The 25,740-nt window shown below is 34.0% G+C and overlaps 1 protein-coding gene across 2 annotated transcripts in view; it reads right to left on the reverse strand.

The window, feature by feature from the left end:
* LOC111053334 (plexin-B-like) overlaps positions 1-19,527 on the reverse strand; it is a 170,810-nt gene extending 151,283 nt beyond the window's left edge. For both annotated transcript variants that reach the window (XM_039441246.1, XM_039441245.1), the window contains exons 1-4: positions 18,787-19,527; positions 9,876-11,057; positions 7,762-7,938; positions 7,057-7,185 (exon numbers count right to left, since the gene is read on the reverse strand). In XM_039441246.1, coding sequence (XP_039297180.1) covers positions 7,057-7,185; positions 7,762-7,938; positions 9,876-11,027 — 1,458 coding nt within the window. In that variant the 5' untranslated portion in view covers positions 11,028-11,057; positions 18,787-19,527. The remainder of the gene's footprint in view (positions 1-7,056; positions 7,186-7,761; positions 7,939-9,875; positions 11,058-18,786) is intronic.
* Positions 19,528-25,740: the final 6,213 nt, after the last annotated feature.

The following is a 25,740-nucleotide window of genomic DNA, read 5'->3' on the forward strand; positions in this document are numbered from 1 at the left end:
GTGAGGCAGTGTGTGCTCGAGCTTCGAGGGCGCTCTGCTCCTGGCTGTGACAATATTCCTGCCCATTTGATTAAAACCTATATTGATTTTATTATTGTTCCATTGTGACATATCATCAATCGTAGCTTTGCAACTGGTATTTTCCCCGATGCTTTCAAACTGGCAAAAGTTATACCTTTGTATAAATCGGGGCAGAAGGGAGACGTGAACAATTATCGGCCAATATCTTTATTAAGTGTACTCTCTAAAGTAATAGAAAAATGATTCAAAAAACAGCTCACTCAATATTTAAAAACTATTAATTTACTTACTGACTGTCAGTTTGGCTTCAGAGATGACTGCAACTCCGCTAATTGTTTCTATCAATTAAGTGATTACTTGAGGGTAGGAATAAATAAAAATAAATATATTCTTTTTTGTTATTCGTTGATTTGGCGAAAGCCTTTGATTCAATTGATCGTAGAATTTTATTAGACAAATTAAAATCCATGGGTAGGCCTATCTCGGGAATTTCCTACAGTTGGATCGAGAATTATTTGACGGGTCGCAGGCAGGTGGTGAACATCCCTGATGTTTACCGCTCTTCCAATACAACTGGCTCTCTTGATTATGCAATCAGTGACAATAACAGGTCCAGTGACACTGGGGGTGTGAATAGTGATATTCGTGATATTGAGTATGGAGTGGTACAGGGAAGTACCTTGGGCCCGATTTTATTTCTTCTATATATCAACGATATCACCAAATGTAACATTACAGGAAATATGCTCCTATTCGCTGATGATACAGCTGTATATTTTGAAGCTGACAGCTGGGAAGACGTTTACCGGGCGGCCTCCCATGACATCATTAAACTTAAAAAATGGTTCGATACTAATATTTTGAGCATGAACACAAATAAAACAAAAATTCTTCCAATTTTTCTCCACAAAACCATAGCCCCTACGGCAAATCTCTGTCTAAAATTACATACGTGCGGCGAAGCGTGGAATGTGAATTGTAATTGTCAAATCATTGAGTCAGTAAACGAATTTAAATACCTTGGTATAATAATAGATAATAGTCTGACATGGTCTCCTCATATATTCTACCTCAAGAAAAAACTCCGTAAACTTATGTATGTATTCTCAAAACTACAGGGAATTCTCAATATTAATGAAATGAGAACAGTTTATCACGCGTATGTGCAATCAATTTTGTCTTACGGAATTATTGCCTGGGGAGGTGCATTTGATACTTTGATTAAAGAACTTGCAATAAGTCAAAAAGCCATAATTAAGGCCGGGTTGGGCCTGGCTAGAACATACTCTTCTAATCGTCTTTTTCTCCTTTTCAATGTTCTCACTATAAAAAAACTTTTTATTAAATCCGCACTTTCCTTTGCTTTCAAAAATAAAATTTATTTCAATAATTCCACTTCTCATCCTTACCCTACAAGAGGCTCTCTACTACATCAGTCAGGGCTTGAACGTAATTCTCGGGTTGCATGTGACAGGAATGTAACATATTTAATACATTTATTAATTCGTAATGCGCCTCCTAGCATCAGTCGACCTGGCAACTGCTCCATTCAAGTTTATAAGAGAGCAATCCAATCGTGGTTAGCCACTTTAAACGATGACGATTGCTCCAGTCTCCTCAGATCGTTGTACTTATGATAGTGCTCATCCTTGCATTCATAGTACTGTACTATGTGCTATGTGCGTGTTGGTGTGTGTGTTGTGTGAGTGTGCTGTGTTTGTGTGTGTATGTGTGAGTGCTTGTGCCCCTCCTGTGTGTATGTGATGGTATGAGTGCCCTGTTTATTATTGTTTCATTTTTTTTCTCTATAGACAATCACATAATTTCAATATGTCTTTTAAACTGTAATTCTGCTTTTAATAATTACTTTCTATTATAAGATGTTTTATTTTGTTTATAGTCGGCTAAAAATTCAGAACTCCTTTCTTTCATTTCAATATTTAATTTATAATTCAACTCACGACTCACGAACAAACCTTTTAGGCTCATGTGTGCGTGGTTTCTATTATTTTATTTTTTAAGTTTGTGTACATGTGTTTTTTACATTTGTATGCTACATTGTATTTTTTTCGGAAACAATAAAAAATTCAATTCAAATTCAATACTTGGGAAGAGGATATTGAGCGAAAGTGGACAGATATTTTAAAAATGATTTATGAAGCAGCAGGGAAACAGGCGCATCAGACAAAAGGGAATGGGAAATCTTGTAAACAAATGTGGTTTGACTGGGACTGTAGGAAGGCTAGGGATAGAAGTTTTGCTAATTTAAAATTATATAGAGCCTGTAATAATGAAGAAACTAGGAGCATGTATCTCAGTGCAAATAAAGCATATAAATTACTGTGTAAACTGAAAAAGGAGAATTATTTCAAAACTCTAGGTGATAAGTTCAGAGAGATAAGAGACGCAACTGAATTTTTGGAAACTGATAAAAACTATTAAACCTAGTAAACTTAAATGCTCGGCTGATATAACATCTGATGATTGGGTTAACCATTTTAAAAGATTACTGTCATTAGAAGGGGCGGCGGATGAGTTCTTGTATGCAGCGCCCCGTTGCGAAAATCAACTCTTGGATGCCGAAATAACGGATGCCGAAATATTGGAAGTGTTAAAAAAATTGAAAGAGGGTAAAGCACCGGGCATAGATGGGATACCAGGAGAATTTTTCAAATATGCCCCTAGAAGCTTTTTTGCATTGCTGCGCTGCTTTTTCAATCACGCTTTTGAAAAAGGTGAGTTACCTTCTAGTTTTGATAAAGCCATAATTTTCCCAATCCATAAAAAAGGAGATGTGGCACTAGTAGAGAATGTTATAACACAATGTTATAACAGAGAGTCAGGCCGGTTTTAGAAAGGGTTACTCTACAGTAGACAACATTTTCAATTTGTACAGTATTGTTACTTTAAAAATAGCGAAGAAAGGCATTAAAGTGTATTGTATGTATGTCGATTTCCGGGCTGCGTTCGATGTCATTGACCGAAAGGCACTATGGTTCAAATTATATAACATAGGAATACCATTTAAATTAATAAAAATGTTACAGGAATTATATAAATGCACACAATCAGCTGTGTGGACCACTAAGGGGCTAACACAGGAATTCGAAACTTACTGCGGCTTAAGACAAGGCTGCTTATTATCGCCGATTCTCTTCTCCTTATTCATTAATGATTTATTAGATTATGTAGGAGATGGGTTATGGATTAGGGATCGAAATATTAGAGGCTTACTTTATGCCGATGATTTGGTGCTGCTGTCAGATACACCCAAAGCTCTGCAGAGAATGATTAATAAACTTAAATCGTATTGTGAGGTATGGGGAATCAAAATAAATATGAATAAATCAAAAATAATGGTTTTTAGAAAGGGTGGGAAATTGGCTAGTCATGAAGAATGGTTTTGGGGTGGAGAGAAAATTGAAATAGTAGGAACATATAAATATCTGGGGGTTATCTTCACGGCCACCATGAGGTTCGGAACTCACATAAAAGATAGGGTGTCAGCAGCTAAGTGTGGAGTGAATACAGTTTGGAGCAGTATAATTACTAACAACACAATTCCAGTCAAAGCTAAATGGGAGGTATTCAATGCAGCAATTAGAGCGATTGTGAGTTATAGTGGACAGGTCTGGGGTTACAAGATGTTTGAAGAGCTAGAAATTTTTTATCAAAAAGTTATTTTCCCTACCTAGATGTACACCCAACTACATTTTGTATTTAGAAACAGGGAAAAATCTTCTGTTTTTTCATAGTTTTAGATTGCACTATAAATACATTCTTAGAGTATTGAAGTTGCCAACATCTCGTTTGCCTCGTTTTTTAGCCGATGTCATGATAGAGAAAAATATGGGTTGGTTCAAGGAATGGAAGAATTTAGGCAACAAATATCAATGCGAAGTAGGCGTGAGCCGAACAAGTATTGTCAATCAGGAAGCACAACAAGAACTACTTATGGACTGCATGATGAAGGAATTTCGTGAAAAGTGTAGCGAGAGGGCAAAAAGGGCAAGGTATCATGACATCTATGCAAAATTAAAACAGGATTTAGGTGGCAGGGACTATATAAATGCGAAGTTTGATAGAGCAGAAACAGCCATGATACTGAAGTCAAGAGCAGCTTTGTGGCCTCTCAATTATAGAATAGATAGAGACGGAGACCAAGCACTTTGTTCAATGTGTAATGACAGATTGAAGGAGGACACATATAATTTCTTAGGAAGATGTTCTATTTTATCAGAAATTAGATGGGAGGTTTGGGATAAACGTGAATTGACCGAGCAGCAAGTAATAGAGCAGTTAAATGGTGAGAGCTGGGAGAAATTAATAAAATATGTGAGAATTGCATGAAGATATCGCTCGCAACTCATTGAGGAATTTAACACATGAAATAGAGATAAGATAGGAATTTAGAAATAAGAAGAACACAATGATTGATTAATTATAATATATATCTATTATTTTGTAATTTCTTTTTCAGGTTTGCAGATAAAATGTAAATAAAATGTATGTATGATTTAAAAAATAAAGAAAAATTGTATTACTTAAAAGCCAACTCCTGGCAGACGGCCGTGTGGCCATTGCTGTAAAAAATGTATTCTTTTCAAAGATGAATTATGTAAGAAAGTGAAATAAAGATTTTTTAATTATTATTATTATTTATTATTACTGAAATGAAGTGCATCTAACGGGTAATTGTTATAGAACATAATCTCAAGAACTTATATAATTCTGCGAAATATCAATGTGAAGGCAATGTAGCTGGTGATGATGGTTGAAGCTGAAAATCAGGTGTTTTTCACAATAAAAGGAGCATTGTTGTCAGGTGTACCAGGAAATCTATATGATAAGGAGCGCTTTGCCTGATCTTAGATTGCAGAGCACAAAAATACGCCCAGAGGAATTTTGAATCATACATCTAAATGGTAACAATCGGAAGATATTGCTGATCAAAAACTAAAAATCATCAGAATTGATTTTTTCTTAAAGTTTTACTCATTTTCGAAAAATCATAACTCAGTACTAATTGGCAGGAGAAAATTTTTCCGTCCAATTCTTGGATTTGGCAGAAATAGCTGAATACTGTAAAATGAACCAAAAATACGAGGTTTTTGTACCATTCTGTATCTAGCACAAGGAAATTTTGCATGAAGAAATAGGTTCTGGACTTCTCTCATGTATCCAAATAATATATTTAAAATACAATATAAATACAAGCACTACAATATAAATTGCAAGCACATCCCTTTCTTATGTCTATATTGACTGGACTAATATACGGTAGCAAATATTACGGGAATTACCTAATTCCTGATTCACCAAAACAAGTGCAGATCACCATGTTCAACGGCCTGTAAACAACTGAACAATGGACAGTTGATAACTGTCTATTTTTCTTATTTTATAAACAATCGAATTCATTTCTGGTCAATTATGAATTTAATAGAATCTACCGCGCAGGCGCCAGCAGGCGCCTAAACCCAAAACAAGTTATGATTCATATAAGCATAGTTTTATTCAGAAGCAAAGTATTTGTGAATGTATTAGCGCGATTCAAAAAACATTCCAAACGAAAATATCGTCAGTCGTTACAATATTGACCCTATTGGAAACCCCCCTCACTACAATGACAAGGACGCAGTCTGCGCAATCTCCCCCCCCACGTTAGCTCTCCTGGACAATAACAATGTACAGTGACATACTATACATTAGTTTTTGCATTTCACCTTTCTTCCAAATGAACACTTGTACCCTATTACCACTTCATAGAAAGTAAATGTAAATGAAAAAATAAACAGTGAACAGATAATTGGCTTATCTTGGAAATCTTGCAGTATACTAAAAGTATTTTTTTATTGCAGAAATTTTCATTGAAGCATAAACTATTATTCATTCATATTAGCCAATAACTTACTTTTTCTCGAGAATTACGAATGATTGGTGGTTTTCTAATTACAGTATAAGAAAAAACGTGTAAAACTTGATCTCTCCAAAACTAAATTTTTCCCGGGTGTTATCATGTAAAGTTCTTGGGTTGAATTTGAATTGCCATGCATGGCCGAACGTGGATAATAAAGAATTCGATGAGAGAAGAATGAACCATGTCTCCCAAATCGCTGTACAAATAGAATATAGTAGAGATTTCATGTGATATTGAAATGAAATGGGAATAAATAATAATATGGATGTCAAACTACTGTATAAGCATATAGAATAATAGAGCATATATGAATATAGTATATAACATAAAACACAATAGCGCAGACAAGAAGACGGGTAATATCTCATTGAACAAAAACAATCAATTGTTTCGACGACCGAAAACCAGTTTTCCGGTTGTGTGTAAGTGTGTGTACTCACAATCATAGCAGTTTGGGACTGTGTTAGTGAGTTCGACCACACTTTTTCGAAAGGCTAGTACGGAATTGAAGCTTTCTCGATTGAGAGTACTTTGCAGATACTTCGTTCTAGCGTGTTTCGGACGCTAATTTCCAACCGATAATCATGAAAATGGTACCAAATTGTTCAGAAAGATTTGGACATCTCGCGCCGTACCGCCAAATTCCAATTTTCCAACTATAAAATTCGATTCTACAACTTTAAAATTCGATGAACTTGGAGAAAATTTGGCAAAGTTTGACGTTCAATAGAAAAAAATTGATAAGTGATATCAAAATTTGGCGGTACGGCCCAAGATGTCCTAATCTTTCTGAACAATTTAATACCATTTTCATGATTATCGGTTGGAAAATAGCGTCTGAAACACGCTAGAACAAAGTGCCTGTTTCAGCCCTTTTTCCGAATTATAACATTGCTTTTAATATTTGAGCAAGTAGGAATGGAAATTAAAGAATGATTATAATCGAAAGTTTGTTAAACAGTTGACCAAGTTTTGAGCAAGTGGTAGAGTCAAACATCTAATGACAACAAGAGCTCTTACTTACACAACATCCATGCAACAAGCTTAAAAAAGTTCAATATTTATCTATGCTCCAGAGTTGGAGTATGCTCCAAAAAATGATTGGACATGTATACCTTGGCAGTTGTGAGCGCATAAAAGTGCTCGCCATTAGGAGCTATCACGGTGTCTGGTAAAACCTTGTTCCCTTCATCGATTAACATTTCTTCATATTCAATAGCTGAATTGGCAGTAGTGACTAAAACCTGTGAGAAACAATACTATTAGAAGTAACAAGTTTGATTATCAGTAATATTTTTTTAGTAAAAAATCACTAAATAACAAAATTGAAGGAATAAATGATTCACTATTAAATTTCAACAAACTCTGAACAACGAAATATTAGATTGACTGCAAATAATGTTGAAGAAATATACAATGTCAGTAACACACATACTACACAATAAATGTTTCTGATATAAAGGGCGTAAAAAACAACCAGATAATTGAAAACCGAAGTGACGAAAAAGGAATATTTTCTTGAGTAACATCATGATAACATCAATATCACACATCAACAAAGACTATGATTGATGATGAATGAATGATCCAAATTAGGTGCAAATCGAGTTAGTTTGCGATGCTTGCCATCAACGGGAGGACCGAGTACTCGTCATCATGTTGTTGTTATTATTACTTGATGATTGATAACTCGATAGCTCGTCACTTAATACTTAATATTGATAATCGAATAAGGAAATGATTGTTTACAAGCATTACAATATTTAACCAAATCAATAATATTGTCAATCAATACCAAATGTGTCAAGTTTAGAGCCCACCTTTTTCAAATAACCCGTGGATGTTCCGAAGAAAATCACAGTATGTCTTTCAGTCGTTGTGACAGTAACCGACGTTACCAACGTGTTGGGAAAGTCTATAGCTGACGATGTACTTATGGGGGCTACACCAGAAATCTTCAGTCCAACTTCACAGAAGTTTAAAATATTTCCAGTACTCTGAAAAACCAATACAACCAGCATGTTGAATTATGTGAGAAATTGAATCAAGAGAAAAACATAAAGCACCTTTAGATGGAAATATAATTGAAGCCTGAACAATACAAAGCATGATAACCGATAACATAATATATATAATAATAATAATCGTTTAATAATAGCCTACGATATTATTTTTTTATAATAATCGTCTCTGAAAAAAAACATAATGAAGGGTACTAGTTTACTCAGTCAAAAAGTAATAAGAATCCTTATAAAAATAAGCCATAAGTAATAATATAGTTTTTAAAATTAATAATTGAGCTATAATAAATTGTATGGCTTCGTTCAATAGTCTACCATAATAGAATCATCAAAAAGGAAAATGTCAACTTGAAAAATTACATCTCAAGTGTACTGAACTTGATTTTATTGCTAAGCATTAGCAAATGTAGAAGTTTATTTATTTATTTATTCGTGGACAGAATCACACATCATATAGACTAAATATGATTAGGAAGGAACAACAGGCTTGGCCCAAATCTATTCCATTCCCAAATTTTGATAAATTAATAAAATGTCCAAAAAATAGGTTATGTTTCTACAGTAAAACGAAGAGTAACGTACACTAGAATGAGTCACAGTCAAGAATGATTGCTGTTTTGTTCATCTGTTGAAGATTTTGATCACTCTTTATTCATTTCGTCATAATTATGTAGGTTGCAAATACACAACAATTGGCTATTATTGTGGAATAACACTTTTTTAATTGTGCAAGCATTGCATTGTCGTGTGCAGAACAAAGCTTTTAAAATCAACAATACTGTACAAAGCTTAAATTTTTCGCACCCAAAGTACTGAGTTAAACAGGGAAGTATGGATAAAATATAAATAACTGTTACGAGATTTTTTCAACCTAACTCGAATTTCATCTTAACAATTGCAACTTCAAACAAGATATATTTAAAAAAATGTTTTATGGAAAACATAAATCATGTTAAATGGAGACTTTTGGATCGATACACTCCGGTAAACGTTTTGAGAAGTTTACGAAACACATCTGAAGCATTTCACGAGGAACTCAAATTTCTTGTTCCATAGTCCCCAAGTCTTCTGTGTACGTGGTTTGTTTATGTAGATTTGTGTATACGCGTGAAATGCTTCAGACGAATATACACAAATTCTCATAACGCATGCAGAAGTGTTCAGATGTAAATAACCACTATTCAACAGATTTTAATTTCTTATCATAATCAATGAAAAATTTAATAGAAGTACTTTCCAACCTTATATTTGTAATGGTTTGTTTTTTCAATTCAAGAAAATTCTCAATATTAATCGCTAAACAGCTTATAAAATTAAAATCAAATCAAATAAAGTTTTATTCACAAATTCAGTAAACAGTACATAAATAAAAAATATATACAACACTTGTGAATTTTCCCCACATAGACAAATCTGTGTGTGGGGAAAGAGTTATAATGAAACATAATTTGGTACTATGAAAAAAAAATCAATATTTACAAATAAACTTCATATAAAAAGTAACTTAAATTTAATGAAGAAGATATATGTTTGGATTTAAGTAGCGCAATATAAAAATTACGGTATACAGCTTTAACAAGGCACATGATAAAATTTAAAACTTCATTACATATTATTAAAATCGGTAAGAGGAGTAGATGAGCTGATCAGCGGCATCCCTGCCGGTTTCAAATAACCACATATTTAAAGATGGTTTGTAAATGTTAAGGCTAAGGGGTTTTATTTGCTTTATATGGGCTGGTATATTTCTATAAAGAATGTAGCATATGTTATGAATATTAAATCTGTGGCAGTTGCTAACTAATCTGGGTTGTGATATTCCAAATATATTCATATTTCGTGTTTGATAGGGATGGATGATAGGGTTAAATATTGCATTAATTGAAATTAATGAAAGAATGATTTCAACTTACGCCAGCTGTAGGACAATCTCCATTAAGAATAGGCCCAGAAACATATCCCATGTTACGGTATTTGGTGCTGCCATTGAAACACATATGGATGTTTTCGTTGAACTTGGCTTCGATATCATCCATGCTGAAGATACAGAGCGCAGACTCGGACTGCGGCTCATCAGTGATGCCACGGCTCGGTGAAAAGCTACCTGCCAGAACATAGTCGTCAGCATCCACAGCCAGGCTGGCAGCAAGGTCAGCTCCAGCCTTGGCCAATTGAGCATCCTGGATTAGATTGTAATCACTGCCACTCATTGTACACTGTAACGTCACCTCGGTGTAGCTGTCATAGTTGGCATCATCTATGCACACCCGAGCCAACCGAGTCACATATCCAAGCTCCTCCTGACCGGGCAAATGCGAACGCTTCTGCACAACAACAAAGTAGGCAAAGTCACTCGAGTTGAAGCCATACACGTACTCCACCAAGAAGTGATCACGGTACTTCACATCAATACGCAGCAACGACTGCTTTGAGAACGAGTACTCGGCAATGTCTAAGTTGTAGAGGCTGCGACTGGCAATAGCAGGCACATCGTGTCGATACTCGCCATTACGGGTGAACGTGGTGCCCACATACAGCACATTGGACGGCCGCCAACCACTGTAGTCCTCAGGCCCAATGAAGGCATAAGTGGAAGAGGAGGGGTCGTTAGCAGCCACACTGACAGGCAACAACTGACTGGACAGCGAGATGTTGTCCACCTTGTACTTCTCACAAGCGCCCTGCAGGACCGAGCCACAGGCGATGACGATACGCGACTCGCCATCAATCACCAGCACCTTGTTGATGTTGTCAGTGGACGACTTCTCGATGTCAGGTGAGTCGCAACCCCTGGCGTGGCAGAGCACGCTGTCTTGCTTGGGGCCTGTCAGAACGCACTGCTCCAGGTGCAGTGAAGCGTCTAGCTGGATGAGCCTGTTCACACCTCCTACTAACACCTTGCCCGTCTGCTTGTCGACGGCTAGATGGTTGAGTCGCAGCCGTGTGCTGGTTGAGCCGCATTCACCCCCACTGCTCCCGCTTCCCGGGAACCGGGATACTATTGCGCTGCCCCCGGCTCCAATCACAAGCAGCAGTGCAGTGCAAGTGACCAGTGCAGGGCCCATTCTGTGCCTTCTACCAGCTCATCTCCGCACCTGCAACCATCAAACAACACATTGCATCACTATCAATTCATTCAATTATTTTATCAGAAATTCGAGACTAAAACAGAAGCTCAACATACTTTTAATCTACCACAAATTTCTTAACAACAAATACAACTATAATCGTTGATTAAATATTCGAATTTGGTCAAGACTTTTGGTCATGAAACACCTTGTAACTAAAAACATTAGAAAAAAGCAAGGGTTATAGTTGAATTACATCACTACTCAATCTTTAATACATGAATTTATCTTTTCATAATATAGTCAAAAATATCAAAAAATATGTTGAAAAATCACTTAAATATCATTATTAATGTATGAATGCATTAAATTAAGACAATCGTCAATGAATATGCTTTAAAATATTCCATTTATGTTCATGATATATGTTACTAAAGGATATAAGTTTTCTTTGATAGTTTCAAGTGGACAGTAACAACTGAACAATAATTACATCTCGCAACTAGTTACACTGAGTGAGTAGTTTTTATTACATACATTTGATCACAGATTATAATTAACAATCAAATAGTTCAATTCAAGTGAGATAAGAATGGATCCGTAGAAGATAAATTATTCCAGACTGATGTTCAATTTATGGTTGTAATAAATATTTGAGTTATGCCTAATGCCAATAAACCATAATCATTCTACATCTATTTCAACGACATCATTTTTTCAATGAAGTCTTTTGGGGAAAGAGGTTGGACAAGTTTATGATGGACGGAAGTGAATGAACAGACGGATAGAAAAAGAGAGAGAGCCAATAATCAGTGATTTTTGCACAGTGAGAATCACGTTATGAAGTTAGCAGCTGATTAAAATTGGTTTGCTATCCTTGTCTGTCATTGGACGAAGCAGTTCTATCCTTTTCCAATTCTGCACTAATACCAGTGAAAGTGACCTGTGCAGTGAGAATATTATTCCAATAAGTTCTAATAATGGGCTATTTATGATCGCTCGAGTAGGAATTGTCCAATCAGAACTCATGGAAATTAAATTTTCACTGTGATCACTTTGATGGTCCCATTCACTGATACTGATACGAGGGAATCCAGCTTAACGGATATCAAATCATGCCACTTGATAAAATAAATGCTCAGCTAACCTGAGGCTAAAAATGCTGTAAGATAACGCCTTTATTTCCAATTTCGAACCAACTGCTTAACGTTTTGTTCAAGATGAATCTGATATTAAAGATACCTTGCCTGTCATTAGTTTTGCAAACTGCTTAGTATATAAGAATATTAAAATATCTTTTGATACCTATACAGGAAAATTAAGATTAATTATTAAGTATGTAGTCTACGGTTCACCCTAAGCATGTAGTGAAAACTTCCAACGGAACTCATAAAATTGTAAGAGTTCAAGATCGTTTTTGTAATACTAATAAACGAAAAAACTACTCGTAAGATACTAGTTCCTAAGTGCCATCCTATCATTGAAATGTTTTTGTAATTAGAATGATGTTCATGTTTGCAATATTTCATTTTATTAGCAGCATTCTTCTCAGAACGTATGTGATAACAGCATTAAAACTAATTTGTTGAATAAATCATGAATGAGAGTCGAAAGTAATTATGATAGTTAATGAAAAGATAAATTTTATTATTGATAAGATTTTTTCTATAAATATACATTCTAGTGTTGAAGGTTTCTTCATAATAAAAGAGAAGTTATCTAATTATCATGTTCATTCATTTTCATCAGTTCAAAGATTTTAGGAATACATTCTATGAAAATACGTTTTTTTGAAATGCTAATGCTTTACTCTTTAGCCTACTCCCTGGAAACGTGCGACTGCTTGACACAACTCATATATAGTCTTCCCAGCAGAGCATGCAATAAAAATGACCTACCACATGTAATAAAAAAATATTGGAATTTGTCAATTGGAATGAAAATAGAGATTATAGTAGATAAATCTTGAGTTATCTGTGTCTCTCAACAGAGACAAGGATTTAATTGAAAAACCAACAACCTAGTAAATCTGAGAATGACAAAAAAAGTATTATCAAATTTCGCCTTAAACGTTATTCACTTCGTCCAAAATAGAGTGGGCGACACAAATTGGACAACCTGCAAAATGGTTGACCTGGTAAACAAAACGTTCAGTATAGTCTCCTATCTTCTTTGATTATTAATCTATAATAAAGGAAAGAATCGGCTTATACATGTAGGGGATAGGTCATCACGTCTGAACTGATTAACTTGAAATTTTGAATTTAGATTCTGCATTTACTGAGGTATTCATAGGCCTATGTTCTATTTTTCAAGATTTCATTACGTCAAGTTTTCAATTCGTCATCTTCCAGTTTATTATACTTTTCCAACTTTGCTTGAGGAGTGTTCATAGATACAAAAGTGCATTCAACGGTTTCCTTTTCAATCTTATCATTCTTCTTCTATCTATATATCGTCTTTTTCCATATCTACACTATATTCAGAGTTAGAAACAGCGGAATATTTCTTTTAAAAAAGAACCTCTTGCCTGCCTTCATCAGTCCTAGAACTAGATTCACTTCTTCTAGGTGTGAAAGGAGAGATGAAGTCAGAAGGGTTTGGATATGATTCTTTCAATTTTGTAAGATCAAATACTGGCTTCAACTACCTATATCAAAGCAGGGTATGAGAAGGGATTGAAGAAAGACGCAGTGTTTGTGGACCTAAATATCACAGCAGCTTTTTGACACTGTCTGGCTTTCTTGATTGCTGTTCAAACCTATAAAAATCAACAAGTGTAGAAAAACAGTCAACCTCATAAACAGAATGATTGCTGACAGTCACATAAAGTGACACTGGGAGATGATACAATTGTGGTGAGGAAGTTGAACAATGGATCACCTCAGAGTTCAGTTTTGGCACCTTTGCTCTTCAATGTATACATAGCTGTCTTACCAGCCACCACTTCTAGGAAATTTGGTTATGCAGACCAATATGCCACCACCATTGCAACACAGAGTAAACGTTTTCAAGATTTGGAGGTGACACTTTCAAAAGACCCACAGAGTCTTAAAAGTTTCTTCCAGGAATGATGTTTACATCCAAGTGTTACAAAGACAGAAACAAGTTGCTTCCATCTCAACAACAGACAGGCTGGAGCACAATTTAGGATAAGATTGAATGACTATCTTCTCCCCTTCAATCCATCCCCTAAATAAAAATTCGACTGAGTCATTGTCAATATTGTAGAACCGTTCCATGATTGAATGAAAACACACATATGTTGTCAAATTATACACAGTCTACAGTCAAAACTGTGTAGAATTTGACAACATATGTGTGTTTTATTCAATCATCCCCTAAATATTTGGTAGTTACACATGATCATACACTTTCATTCAGGCTAAACCTCCAAAAACCTGCTGGAAAACTAAAAAACGAAACAGCATAATTAAGAAGTTGGCAGGAGTGTCTTGGGGTGCATCAGCCCTAGTTCTGAGTATATCTTCTCTAAATCAAATCGAATAGCTTTTTATTCACAAAACATAATATAAATTTATAAAATTCAATTACACATTCAACAGTGAATACTCTCCACTAAGACTTGAGTCTGTGAGTGGAGAGTGAGTTATTTCTAGCTCTGGTTTTCTTTCCTGCAGAGTACTGATCTTCTGTTTGGCTTAATAGTGCTCATGTCCATAGAGTTGATACAGTTCTAAATCAGTGATGTGGATTTACAAATTAAAAAATTGCTTTAAAATAGTTCAAATTGGACATGATAATCAATTTAACATTGATTCATAGAAGCAGAGTAAATAGCTCATACATCACATCAATAAATTTGGCAAACAAGTGATCACTTGTATCGATATTTTCAAGTTTGGTTATATAGTATCTACTCTGGAATTCGATACTATCGACTTTACTGGTTCACTCGGAGTAAAGTGTCCCCTTCTACACTGTTGTGGATTTTGAATTTTTGGGATAAAATTATTGTCAGCCTCTTTTTCTGCACATTGATAGATTTTTTATAATTATAATAACTATACCATTTAACTTCTTGTGCAGCACAAGACGAAGTACACCCACAATTTTTTTACTACTATTATCTGACGGACAGACATTTCATATGAAACAGATTCAACTTTCAAGTCATAAGTTGAATGTAGCATGATAATAGTGGTGTAATTAAATGATTGGAAATGAGTGCTTATTCATCCTTTCCATTCACACCTATCATGAAATTATCATCATTATATAAACTCAAGTTGATGAATTCTAACCCATTACTATTATCTTATTGATATTAGTTTTTTTAGTTTATTAGTTTGATCTGTTGCCAAATATTTTATTCATGTGGTTTAATTTAGTCATTGTTAGAATTTGTTATACTCAACTCATTTGTATGGTGTTATACCTTGTACAAATAAAATTATTTATTATTATTATCTAATTGCAGTTTTTTAATATAATACATTTTATAATACATTTACTTATAACTTCATGTGATTTGTGATTGAACTCGTTTTGAGGAAAAATAGTTTTTTTAGTCATTTTGAAAAATAATAAAGAATTGCCAGGAATTTATTAATTTTGGGAATATTTCCTCGATCCTAAATTCCCGGGAATTTTCATCACTATAAATGGTATTACTTAGCATAATTTAAAATTGATTAGATTTTTTATTTTAAAAACATATTACAGTTACATTTAGATCCTGAACTCAGATGGACAAATTTGCAGGTCGACCGATTGGTTACAACCCCAAAAATGGTACTTGATGCAGGAAAAGTTGCAAGTGGAGAAGTATTATCACTTTTCAGTATTGAAACATTAATATTGATAAAAAGAAAACACTTATCGAAGTTTGTGCAACTGGCTAAATATTTTATATTCTACAATCGAATAAAATTATTATTTTACTAGTTTTCAACCATTCATTATTATGTTCATGATCCAATAAATAAATATAAACTTCAAAGCTAACATATTATGCAAACTTTTTAGCACGAATATTATTATCAGTATTATCAGATATCAGTAATGTTAACTGATATCAGTAATCTACGTGCTAAAAAGTTTGCATAATATAAGTTGGCTTTGTTAGCGTAGAAGTTTATATTTATTTATTGGATCATGAACATAACTTGATAAAGTATGGTTGAAAACTAGTAAAATAATAATTTTAATCGATTGTATTAGCGATTTTGATATGAGGTTTTGTTTGGGTTATTTATTGAAATTGTTTGGGTTGAATAGTTGGAAGATGTTAAATACAGATATAAATGGGTATTTTGTAGGTTAATCACTGAAACACGCTAAGTTGAGTTTATCAACTTAGGTGTATCAGGGTTTTTCTCAGACTACAAGTGTGAGAACAGTCTACATAAGTAGTCACTATCTATAGAGAGGTGCATGTAGTAATAAAGTAAGTCTTTGATTAAATACTGATAAATAATCATACAAAGACAGTTTTGTAAAATTTCAAATAATGACATTACCAACTCTATACATAATAATAATTTTATTCAAGTAGAAAATAATTTCAACACTTTTAAAACTATTGACCAATCATATAACTTAACATAGGTCTGATCTTGCCATTGCTCAAGTAAGGTTGTCAAAAACTCACAAGAGCCAACTCTTCCACAGTTGTTTGATATTTGATAAACTCCCATTAATATACATTCTACAGGAAAAATATTCTGAAACAGTGATTGGTAGGTGGCTGAAGAACCAACCATTTTACAGCCAAAATGAATATCTGGGCGCAAATAAAAATGAAATACAAAAATAATCAATTTTATAAAGCCACATACCCGAACATGTTTTTAGCCAGCCTACATAAACTATTTTACAAGTATTGATTTGTTATTGTATCGTATACTATATACATTTTTATTTGAATAATGAATGTATAATTTTTGAAAACGCCTATTGCTATTGATTTTGTTTAGGCCTAATGGCGATAAAATTCTTCTTATTCTTAAAATTTATTATTAAATAATTGAAAAATATTTTTTCTTGACGAATAGCATATGATTGAGTATTTTAAATAATAATGAAAAGTTAACATTACATCAGGGGCCTGTTTCACAAAGCTACAATTATTGTTACCAACCATGGTTACGGACGTAAGAACTTGTAAAATAGTAAACATAACCTATTTTCATGACAATTTACTTTTTTCATCCTTTAAAAGACTACTTGTAGGCTACGTTTTAATAAGTACTTCGAAAACATTTGAAAGCAATATAGGCTAAAGTTTTTTGAGCAGTCTACTTATTGTTTGCTAAATTTGTAACCTACACAGTATTTATATAGTGTATTATATACACTATATATAATGTATACTATATATACTGTGTATATATACTAAAGTACATTAATGACTATTTTGGAGATTTATTGAAATTAATTTCCCCATACATATATTTCTAAAATAATGAATTATAGAGGAATATAGGACATTTTTGGATAGTAGAAATAATCATTTTAATGATCAATGATCACTTGTAAAACATTTATATAGTTTTCCACATCGGTAGCCTATAATTTCTTAGTTATGAACAAGTGATTTTTAGAAAAATTGTTGGCTACAATGAAAATTTTTGTGAAACAGGCAAAATAACTTGTTCTTAACAAGAAAATCACTTGTAAACAAGTAGAAATTCATTGTAACTACAAGTTTACAATCCTGCTTTTTTGAAACACTTGTAAGCAGTTGTTCTCCAAAACCTTGGTTGACAAGACTTGTAACCTACTTGTAGCTTTGTGAAACAGGCCCCAGATATACCGGTATCTATAGCAGGCAGTGCCAAGGCAGAGACAAAGCCGGTGGTACTATCCTTTTCTAGGTCCACAACGATGCCAATTATGTTTTTGACTGTGTAGAAATATAATTAATGCAGAGAATCGGCATCGCTATTCTTCTATCTTCATCCACTGCCATTATAACATGGACCTCACTATAGCAATACCATTTCTAATCAAACACTGCCATTATAACGTGGACCTCACTATACATATTTCATCCCAAAAATTCATTACATATTTATTTTGTCATGTTACGTTTTGAAGCAAACAACTACCGTACCAATTACATTGAATCTCTTTCCTGTACATTTTTCATTGCATCATAATCAGTATGATTGATCAGTATAATAATCTGATTGTGATTTTTAATATCAACAATTTATTTCGATAACGGCGCATTAATAATCTAACTTTTAGGAGGCAATGATGCCCGCACTCGCGAAACTGTGGACATACAGTATTTGGAAAAGTTCAGAACCACCGAGAAATGATTTTTCAGGTACTAGTCTATCTACTTATTCATTGAACACCAAGCGATCACATGCGCTTGCCAATCGTGTTAATCAAATACAAGCACGACCTCTGGGCCAACCACTTTCCATCAACAATCATCATTTTCAACACTACATATTAAGGTTAGGAAAATATATATAATATGAGAAAACCTTTTTATCTATTGTAGTCTACTTTTCCAAGAAAAGTAAGTAGACAAATCAAGCAAAATCAGATATGATTGAAAGCACTCTTGGGGCATTGAGTCACGGAGGGTAGCTTGGTAGGCATTTTCTGTGACTTATCTAAGGCATACGACACGATCAATCACAGACTCCTGTTGATTAAACTTTGTTGCAACACAAGCAAAGCATTCAAATTTTTGCAATTTTATTCGTCAGAGTGTGAGAATTCAAAATACCATAGAATCATTAACGAAGGAAATCATAATCAAAAATTTACTTACCAATAAAGGCCTGTTAAGGCCAGGCCTTAAAGGGCCTCTGGCCAATGCATAAGGCCCACAATTAACTAATTAATATTTGACTCAATATTTTTGAAAGACTGGTCACACAATAAAATTCAAATAGTAAAGTCCACTTGAAATGAAGACGAGTTAAAGTAAAAAAATGTTTTGTAAACAAGTCTAAAGCCATTCCTAATGCTAAAACATTTCATCAATACAAGAAACATTGACAACGACACTAAAAAAGCCTAAATTCATCATTGAAGTACTATTTCAGTCGTAGGCCTAGTATTCACTTGTAAACACAGAATTCTTTATTGACGCACTGTTCCATGTCCATAATGTTCAATTACTTCACGATCTACTTTCATCATAGACAACGCACAACTGATGAATAATATAATGTAAAAAGAATTCAAAATTGAAAATTAAAAATGTTTTCACTATATTTTATATTCATTTAGATGGTTTCTAGGACGAATTTTATAGTGGATGATACGTAGATTATTAGGCCTAAAGTACTAATGTGATTTAATGAAATTAGCTCGCGATATAAATGTTTTTCACAAAACAATGTCCAATTTCAATAATTGAATCAATGGATCAGATATACAACATAAATGCGTTTGAATCCTAAACTTTTGAACACAAACCACTTGAAAACTTGCTATTCAATATTCGTCCGAGGTCCAAAGAAAACGACCGCCATCTTGACCAATCCAACACTGCCTGCCAGTCAAACTATAAATAACATAAACGCCCAGAGTTCATAGGCCAAAAACCTTAGTCTAATAGCGCCGTGGTCAATTTCTAAAGAGTTATGTCAATATTTTATAATTTTTCATTGTCAATATTTGGAAAGTTCAAGTTGTCAATTTCCTTGCTTAGATTGTGTGCAAGCAGCAAAACATTGACTTGTTTTTGAGAGGAAATAGTATTTCAAATTCTCGCCAATAATTTTTGAAAGCTAGCCTACAAAATTTATTTAATGATTCTATTAAATTCAAAATAAATTATTTATAAATTAAGTTCCTCAGTTTATAATACTCGACCTGTGTAGGTTGGTAGGCTTTTTATAATTTAAGAGGAAGTTGATTCAATTTCGAGTTCAGTAAACTAGTTTTTTTTATTTCTAGTATTCTTCTTGTCTAGGTTTACTTTCCAGCTACTTTTACTTACTAGTTTATTTAACTAATCCTATTCTATTTTTTTCTAGTAGGGTTATTCTCATTTTTATTTTATAAAGGCTTACTAATAGATCTACTGATCTTAAGGCCCGTATCGACGTGCACACAGATTCTTGCGAGCATGCGTGCGGACACATGCCTCGGCGTTCTTTGTGTGTCCGTTAGTAGGCGTTCCACACATACCTCAGCATTCTAAAAGCTATCTGATATACAGACTGTCCCAAAATTGAAGTGCCAAACCTCGGAAATAGCTTCTATGGGTCAAAATAAACAGAAAATGTGAAATAATTTTTTTACCTGAAACACTTCATTTACGAGATATTTGCCATTTTGTATTTTTTTACAAATTAATTTTCAACTTCAAAGTTTTCCTACCGATCACTATAAAAATCGGTAGGTACCTATGTTCAAATAAGAGTGATGAACTGTAGAAAAAATATTCAACTTTGCCCAATTCGAAAATTCGAAATGGCTGCCATTTTAAACTTTCAATCCAAAATTGTGGGAGAACGGTGATTATAGAGAAATTTACCAAGAACAATTTTTTTTAAGTAATTTTTTTACAATCAGTCAACACCATAAAAATGAGAATCAGACAAAGCATCACAGAGATACTATAAAATGTGTGCTACGAGGCAGCAAAATACAAATTCGTTGTAAATAGCAAGGAAGCCTACCAGTCTGTATTAAACATCAAATTATGATTTTCTTGTGCTTGGATAAAAAAATATATAATTTGATTCTAATCAGCTGTTTGTAAATGTTCATAGGAATTTGAGGGCAGAAGGAACATTAAAATCCACTCAGAAGATCAGACGGGCTAATTCTGCAAATACATTGGATAATCAAGACAGGGGAGCGAAGTTTTAAAAAACTCTGTCCTGGTTGCACAAACGCGGTTAAATTTTAACCGTGATTAATTAAACCGAGAACCAATCAGAGAAGGCCTTTTTGATAAGACGGCTTCTCTGATTAATTCTCGTGGAATTAATCACAATTGAAATTTAACTGGCCCTCTCTCTCTGTCATCAATTATATCCAGTTAATAGTTAATAATAATAATAAATTTATTGATTCTTCTTCACTTTGACAACAATTGAAAAAACACAAAATAATTTGTATATATCATAAAAATATAAAAAGAATCAAATGACCCACAAGACTTTCGTCTGATCGTGAGCCTAGGGAAAATACAATCAAGAAATTACAAAAAAGGTGAAAAACAATAACTACGGTAAGCAAAAGAGGAAGAACAAAGGTTTGAAAAAAACTAAAGAAGCTATAGTAAGATTAAATATGTTAACAAAAGAGAGAAAAGAAACCACTAGAGTGTCGACAGATCAAATAAACTAATTCTAATTGGGAGAAAAATATCTGAATACTTTGTCCTGCAGCATTTAACCTTCTTAAAGGATTAAACCTGCCTACATGTTCTCAAACTAATACCCCAACACATGAACCATACTGCTAAACAATTTATATTACATAAATTACTGTACTAATGCCTTAAGTTATGTCTCCATATAAGTCTGTAGACGTTTTAATCCATCTGAAGATTCCTTTTTTCAATATATTCATTGAACAGCATGAGAGAAAGTCCTGTGGAACGGTATTTACCAGTTTGTCACACATATAGCGGAATTGCATCCTACAAATCTGTAAATTAGTTTGGGTTAAGACTGATGTTCTAAATGTTTGACGAGTGTTGTAGGGTGTGATTCGAATGTTGAAAAGGTTCCTGTTTTTATTTATGTACAATATTAGATTCTTTATGTATAACTGTTTGATTGTGAGAATATTTGTTTCCTGAAAAAGAGTTTGAGTCGGGTACAGCCTTGGCCTGCCTAGTGCAACCTTAATAATGTGTTTCTGCATGTTGAAAATTTTATTTATGTGTTGTTTAGCTGCACCACCCCTTACCCTTATTCCATACTGTAGAACAGATTGAGCGTATGCAAAATAGATCATCATAGAAAGATTTGGCAGTTTTAGTTGACTTATTTTATAGAATTTGTTTGTTAAATACTTGGTCTTGTTGCACAACGATTGAATTTGGCAATCCCACCTCAAATGCCGGTCAATCATTACCCCTAAATATTTAACAGATTTTGAGTCCTCTAAGGCAGGACAGTTACAACTTGTATTAGGTGAGACTAAATTAATGCAGCCAGTCTTGTGGATTTCTATAGATATTTGAGTAATTGATTGAGTGGCAGCATTGGGAGTAAATGTCATGAAAGAATACTTTTTATGACTCAATGTTAAGGTATGGTAGTCAAGCCAAGCTTTGACATCCGCGATTCCTCTCTCAGCTGCAGCTCTAGTTTCCTCCCACTTTTTACCTGAAAAGATTAGCGTGGTATCAACCAAGGAGGATAAAGTATATAGCAACTAACCTATAAAGGAGCACTTACTTGTTTAGGTACTATGAGAAAGTCAATGATTTTTCTTTGAAATAGTAGGATAGATATTCTTGAAAATTTATTTTGTATGAATAAACAACATTTTATATTTATCAATTTTAATAATATGTCAACTGTGGGGGTGATTGAAGAATTCACCAAAAATGTGACTAGCCACTAATCATGTCTACACTAAACTTTGATGTAGGCTAGTTCACCTGCTTCAAATTTATTGTTGTTATCGAATTGCTATTTTATTCTGATAATAGTTATATGAATTTATTTAAAACCTTTTTTTAGGTCAAGTTCGTTGGACAACAAAATTGACTCACCTCTTTGTTCTTTTTCAGAATATAAAAATAACATTGAAAGTGCATAAGAAAAAAAGTGTGTTATTTATCATTTAGTCAGCTGACTTATTGCATGCAATTAGGTACTACAGTTTTTCCATCTATTCATTCATAACATCAGCTGAGGCAATTTGGGAGGGATCACAGTCTTTCATGCACTGACACACTTGATGATGGTTAATATACTACATAATTTACAACTTTTACATCAACAAACTGGAGTTGAGACATCAATGTGTGGTTTTCGCCATTCATTTTCTCTTGGAACTCTGTATCGAAATCCTGTATAACATGACCACCATTTCATTAAACAGAAAAATAATTTGAATTCATAATTATTAATTTTCCATTTCAAATGGGATCCCCAATGAAACATACTGTCAAATTATTCTTGAAAAGGAATTTATGCTGTTTTCGTAATTTTCACCAACTCTGTATAATTGAAAGTTGTAGATTACAAAGATAATTACAATACAACAGTTCATGAGCGAGTTCTCCAATTCAGGGGGTCACTAGTTAGATTGGTAAGGAACTGTTATGATTTTTATTAGTATTCAGTTGACCATCATTATCTTTTATCATTATTATCGATGCTCGTAATTCATTTGTGAAATCAAATCCATTTATTGACCAAGCGAAGTGAGGTCTAAGATTCAATTCGACGGTTTGTCATTTCTCCTAATGTTTAAATGTTTGAATGTTTATATGTTCCGCATTTACAGCAAAAAGCGGTAGCAGATTTTCATGAGATTTGACAGGTATGTTCCTTTTTTAATTGAGAGTCGACATATATACAAGGTTTTTGGAAATTTTGCATTTCAAGGATAATATAGAAGGAAAAAGGAGCCTCCTTCATATGCCAATATTAGGGTAAAAATCTGGTGTAGCGCACTCAAACAACTTTCCTTGCCGTTATGAAAATTGATCACCTGACGCTAGTATTCCCGTGCATCTCAAGTCTACTATTCAAAGATTTGAGCCAGATGGTGACAGGGCAACAACGCTGAAGACACACGAGGTCTGCTATCTCTTCGTAGTGAATGATTGAATAGAACCAACAGTTGCCAACAGTTTGCAATTAATTAATAATCACATTTTCTTGGATTTCAAGCTTATTCTCAATTCTAGGTAGAAATGTTACTGGACATTAATTGCAGAGATTTTCATGCTCAATCTTTTCCACTTGAAATTTTTTGTTTAATTGAATATGAAGGCTGATAATTGAGAATCTAAAATAAAACTTTGCATAGGTGGGGCAAAGCTCCTGAAATTTTTACAGGTATAGGACTTGTTGCAGTTGATAGAGCTTATCAATGACTATTCCAGGTATAAATTTGATCAACATCGTTGGAGCCGTTTTCGAGAAAATCGCGAAAAACCCTGTTTTTGACAACATTTTCGCCATTTCAGCCGCCATCTTGGATTGCATTTGATCGAAATTGTTTGTGTCGGATCCTTATAGTGTAAGGACCTAACGTTCCAAATTTCAAGTCATTCTGTTAACTGGGAGATGAGATATCGTGTGTACACACACACACACACACACACACACACACACACACACACAGACCAATACCCAAAAACCACTTTTTTGGACTCAGGGGACCTCGAAACGTATAGAAATTTAGAAATTGGGTACCTTAATTTTTTCGGAAAACAATACTTTCCTTACCTATGGTAATAGGGCAAGGAAAGTAAAAATCAGACTATGGAATTACTCATCATAAATCAGCTGACAAGTGATTACACAGATTGTGTGAAGAAGCCAGTCTATTGCTGTATTACCATAAGCTCTATAGTTTCAATCAGGTATTGGAATACTGCGTGAGGTCCACTGTTCACAGAACTACTAGTAATATCAATTAGGCTGCATTGTATTTCTGGTATAGTCTTCCACAAAGTAGAAGGAATTTCTACTCTGTGAGTCTTCTCGCTGAATAACTACAAACTACTACTGCAATGCTATAAGAGAAGACCCAATTTGAATCTAGCGCCGGTTTTTCCTATCGCAAGATGGCGTCGAACTAGCTTCAAGCTCTCTGCAAGAGTGATGGGTCGGCTTCCACCCCCTGGTATCAACAGCAAAGGAGATTGCTTGGCCATTTTGAATGTTTATGCTTAGGAGATCGTTGATATATATATATTAGGAACAGGATGGGGGATAGAGGGGCGATGTCAGGATACACTACCGTCAAAGTCAGACACATCCATCCTAGCACTGAAAATCAGTCTTGTTTTGGCGGTGGCTACTTTTGTCGTTCTTGTGCTGAAAAAGAAGTGTCTTGTTTTGGAGGGGCGAGTTCGTGACTAATCTCTCTACCTGGAAAACAGTCTCTGGTTGTCGCTATCAGCTTTTGACGCTTATGTCTGTTAAGCTGGCAGAATAGCTTGGAAGTAAACTGGTTTCAATTTTGGCACAGACTGTACTTTCTTTGAAATATTCTTTTTAGAACTTAGTGTGACTGTAGAAGTGTGTGTGTGCGACCACCATTGGACAATACTCCTGCGTGACATTGTCTCTTATCTCAACCTTATTTAGTTCTATTGCTTCCTCTCTCATTCTCTCTCTCCCCTCTCTCTCGTCTTCTCGTCTTCTCTCTCGTCGTCTTCTTCTTCTTCTTCTTCTTCTTCTTCTTCTTCTTCTTCTTCTTCTTCTTCTTCTACTTCTTCTTCTCCTTCTTCTTCTTCTTCTCTTTCTTTTCCCTTTCTTCTTTTTCTTCTCTCCTTGATTAATTCAAGATCACAATGCGATGTTCTATTTCTTATTCTATAGTTCAGTTTCATAAGTTCTTCGCAATTTGTGCACATTCCTTCTTTCTCTTCTTTTCTTCCCTATTATTATCATTATTTTCCCTGTGATTTTTCCACTTGCTATCCAGCATGTTAAAATGTTTATTTCTCTTTCTATATCTATTTATCTTTCTACCTTCTCTCTTTCTATCTGATTACCTTCTACTAATATCCATATATTATATTATAATATCCATATATTTATCCATATAATATTCGATTCTT

The sequence above is a fragment of the Nilaparvata lugens genome, chromosome X (genome assembly GCF_014356525.2).
Source record: "Nilaparvata lugens isolate BPH chromosome X, ASM1435652v1, whole genome shotgun sequence".
NCBI classification, from domain to species: Eukaryota; Metazoa; Arthropoda; class Insecta; order Hemiptera; family Delphacidae; genus Nilaparvata; species Nilaparvata lugens.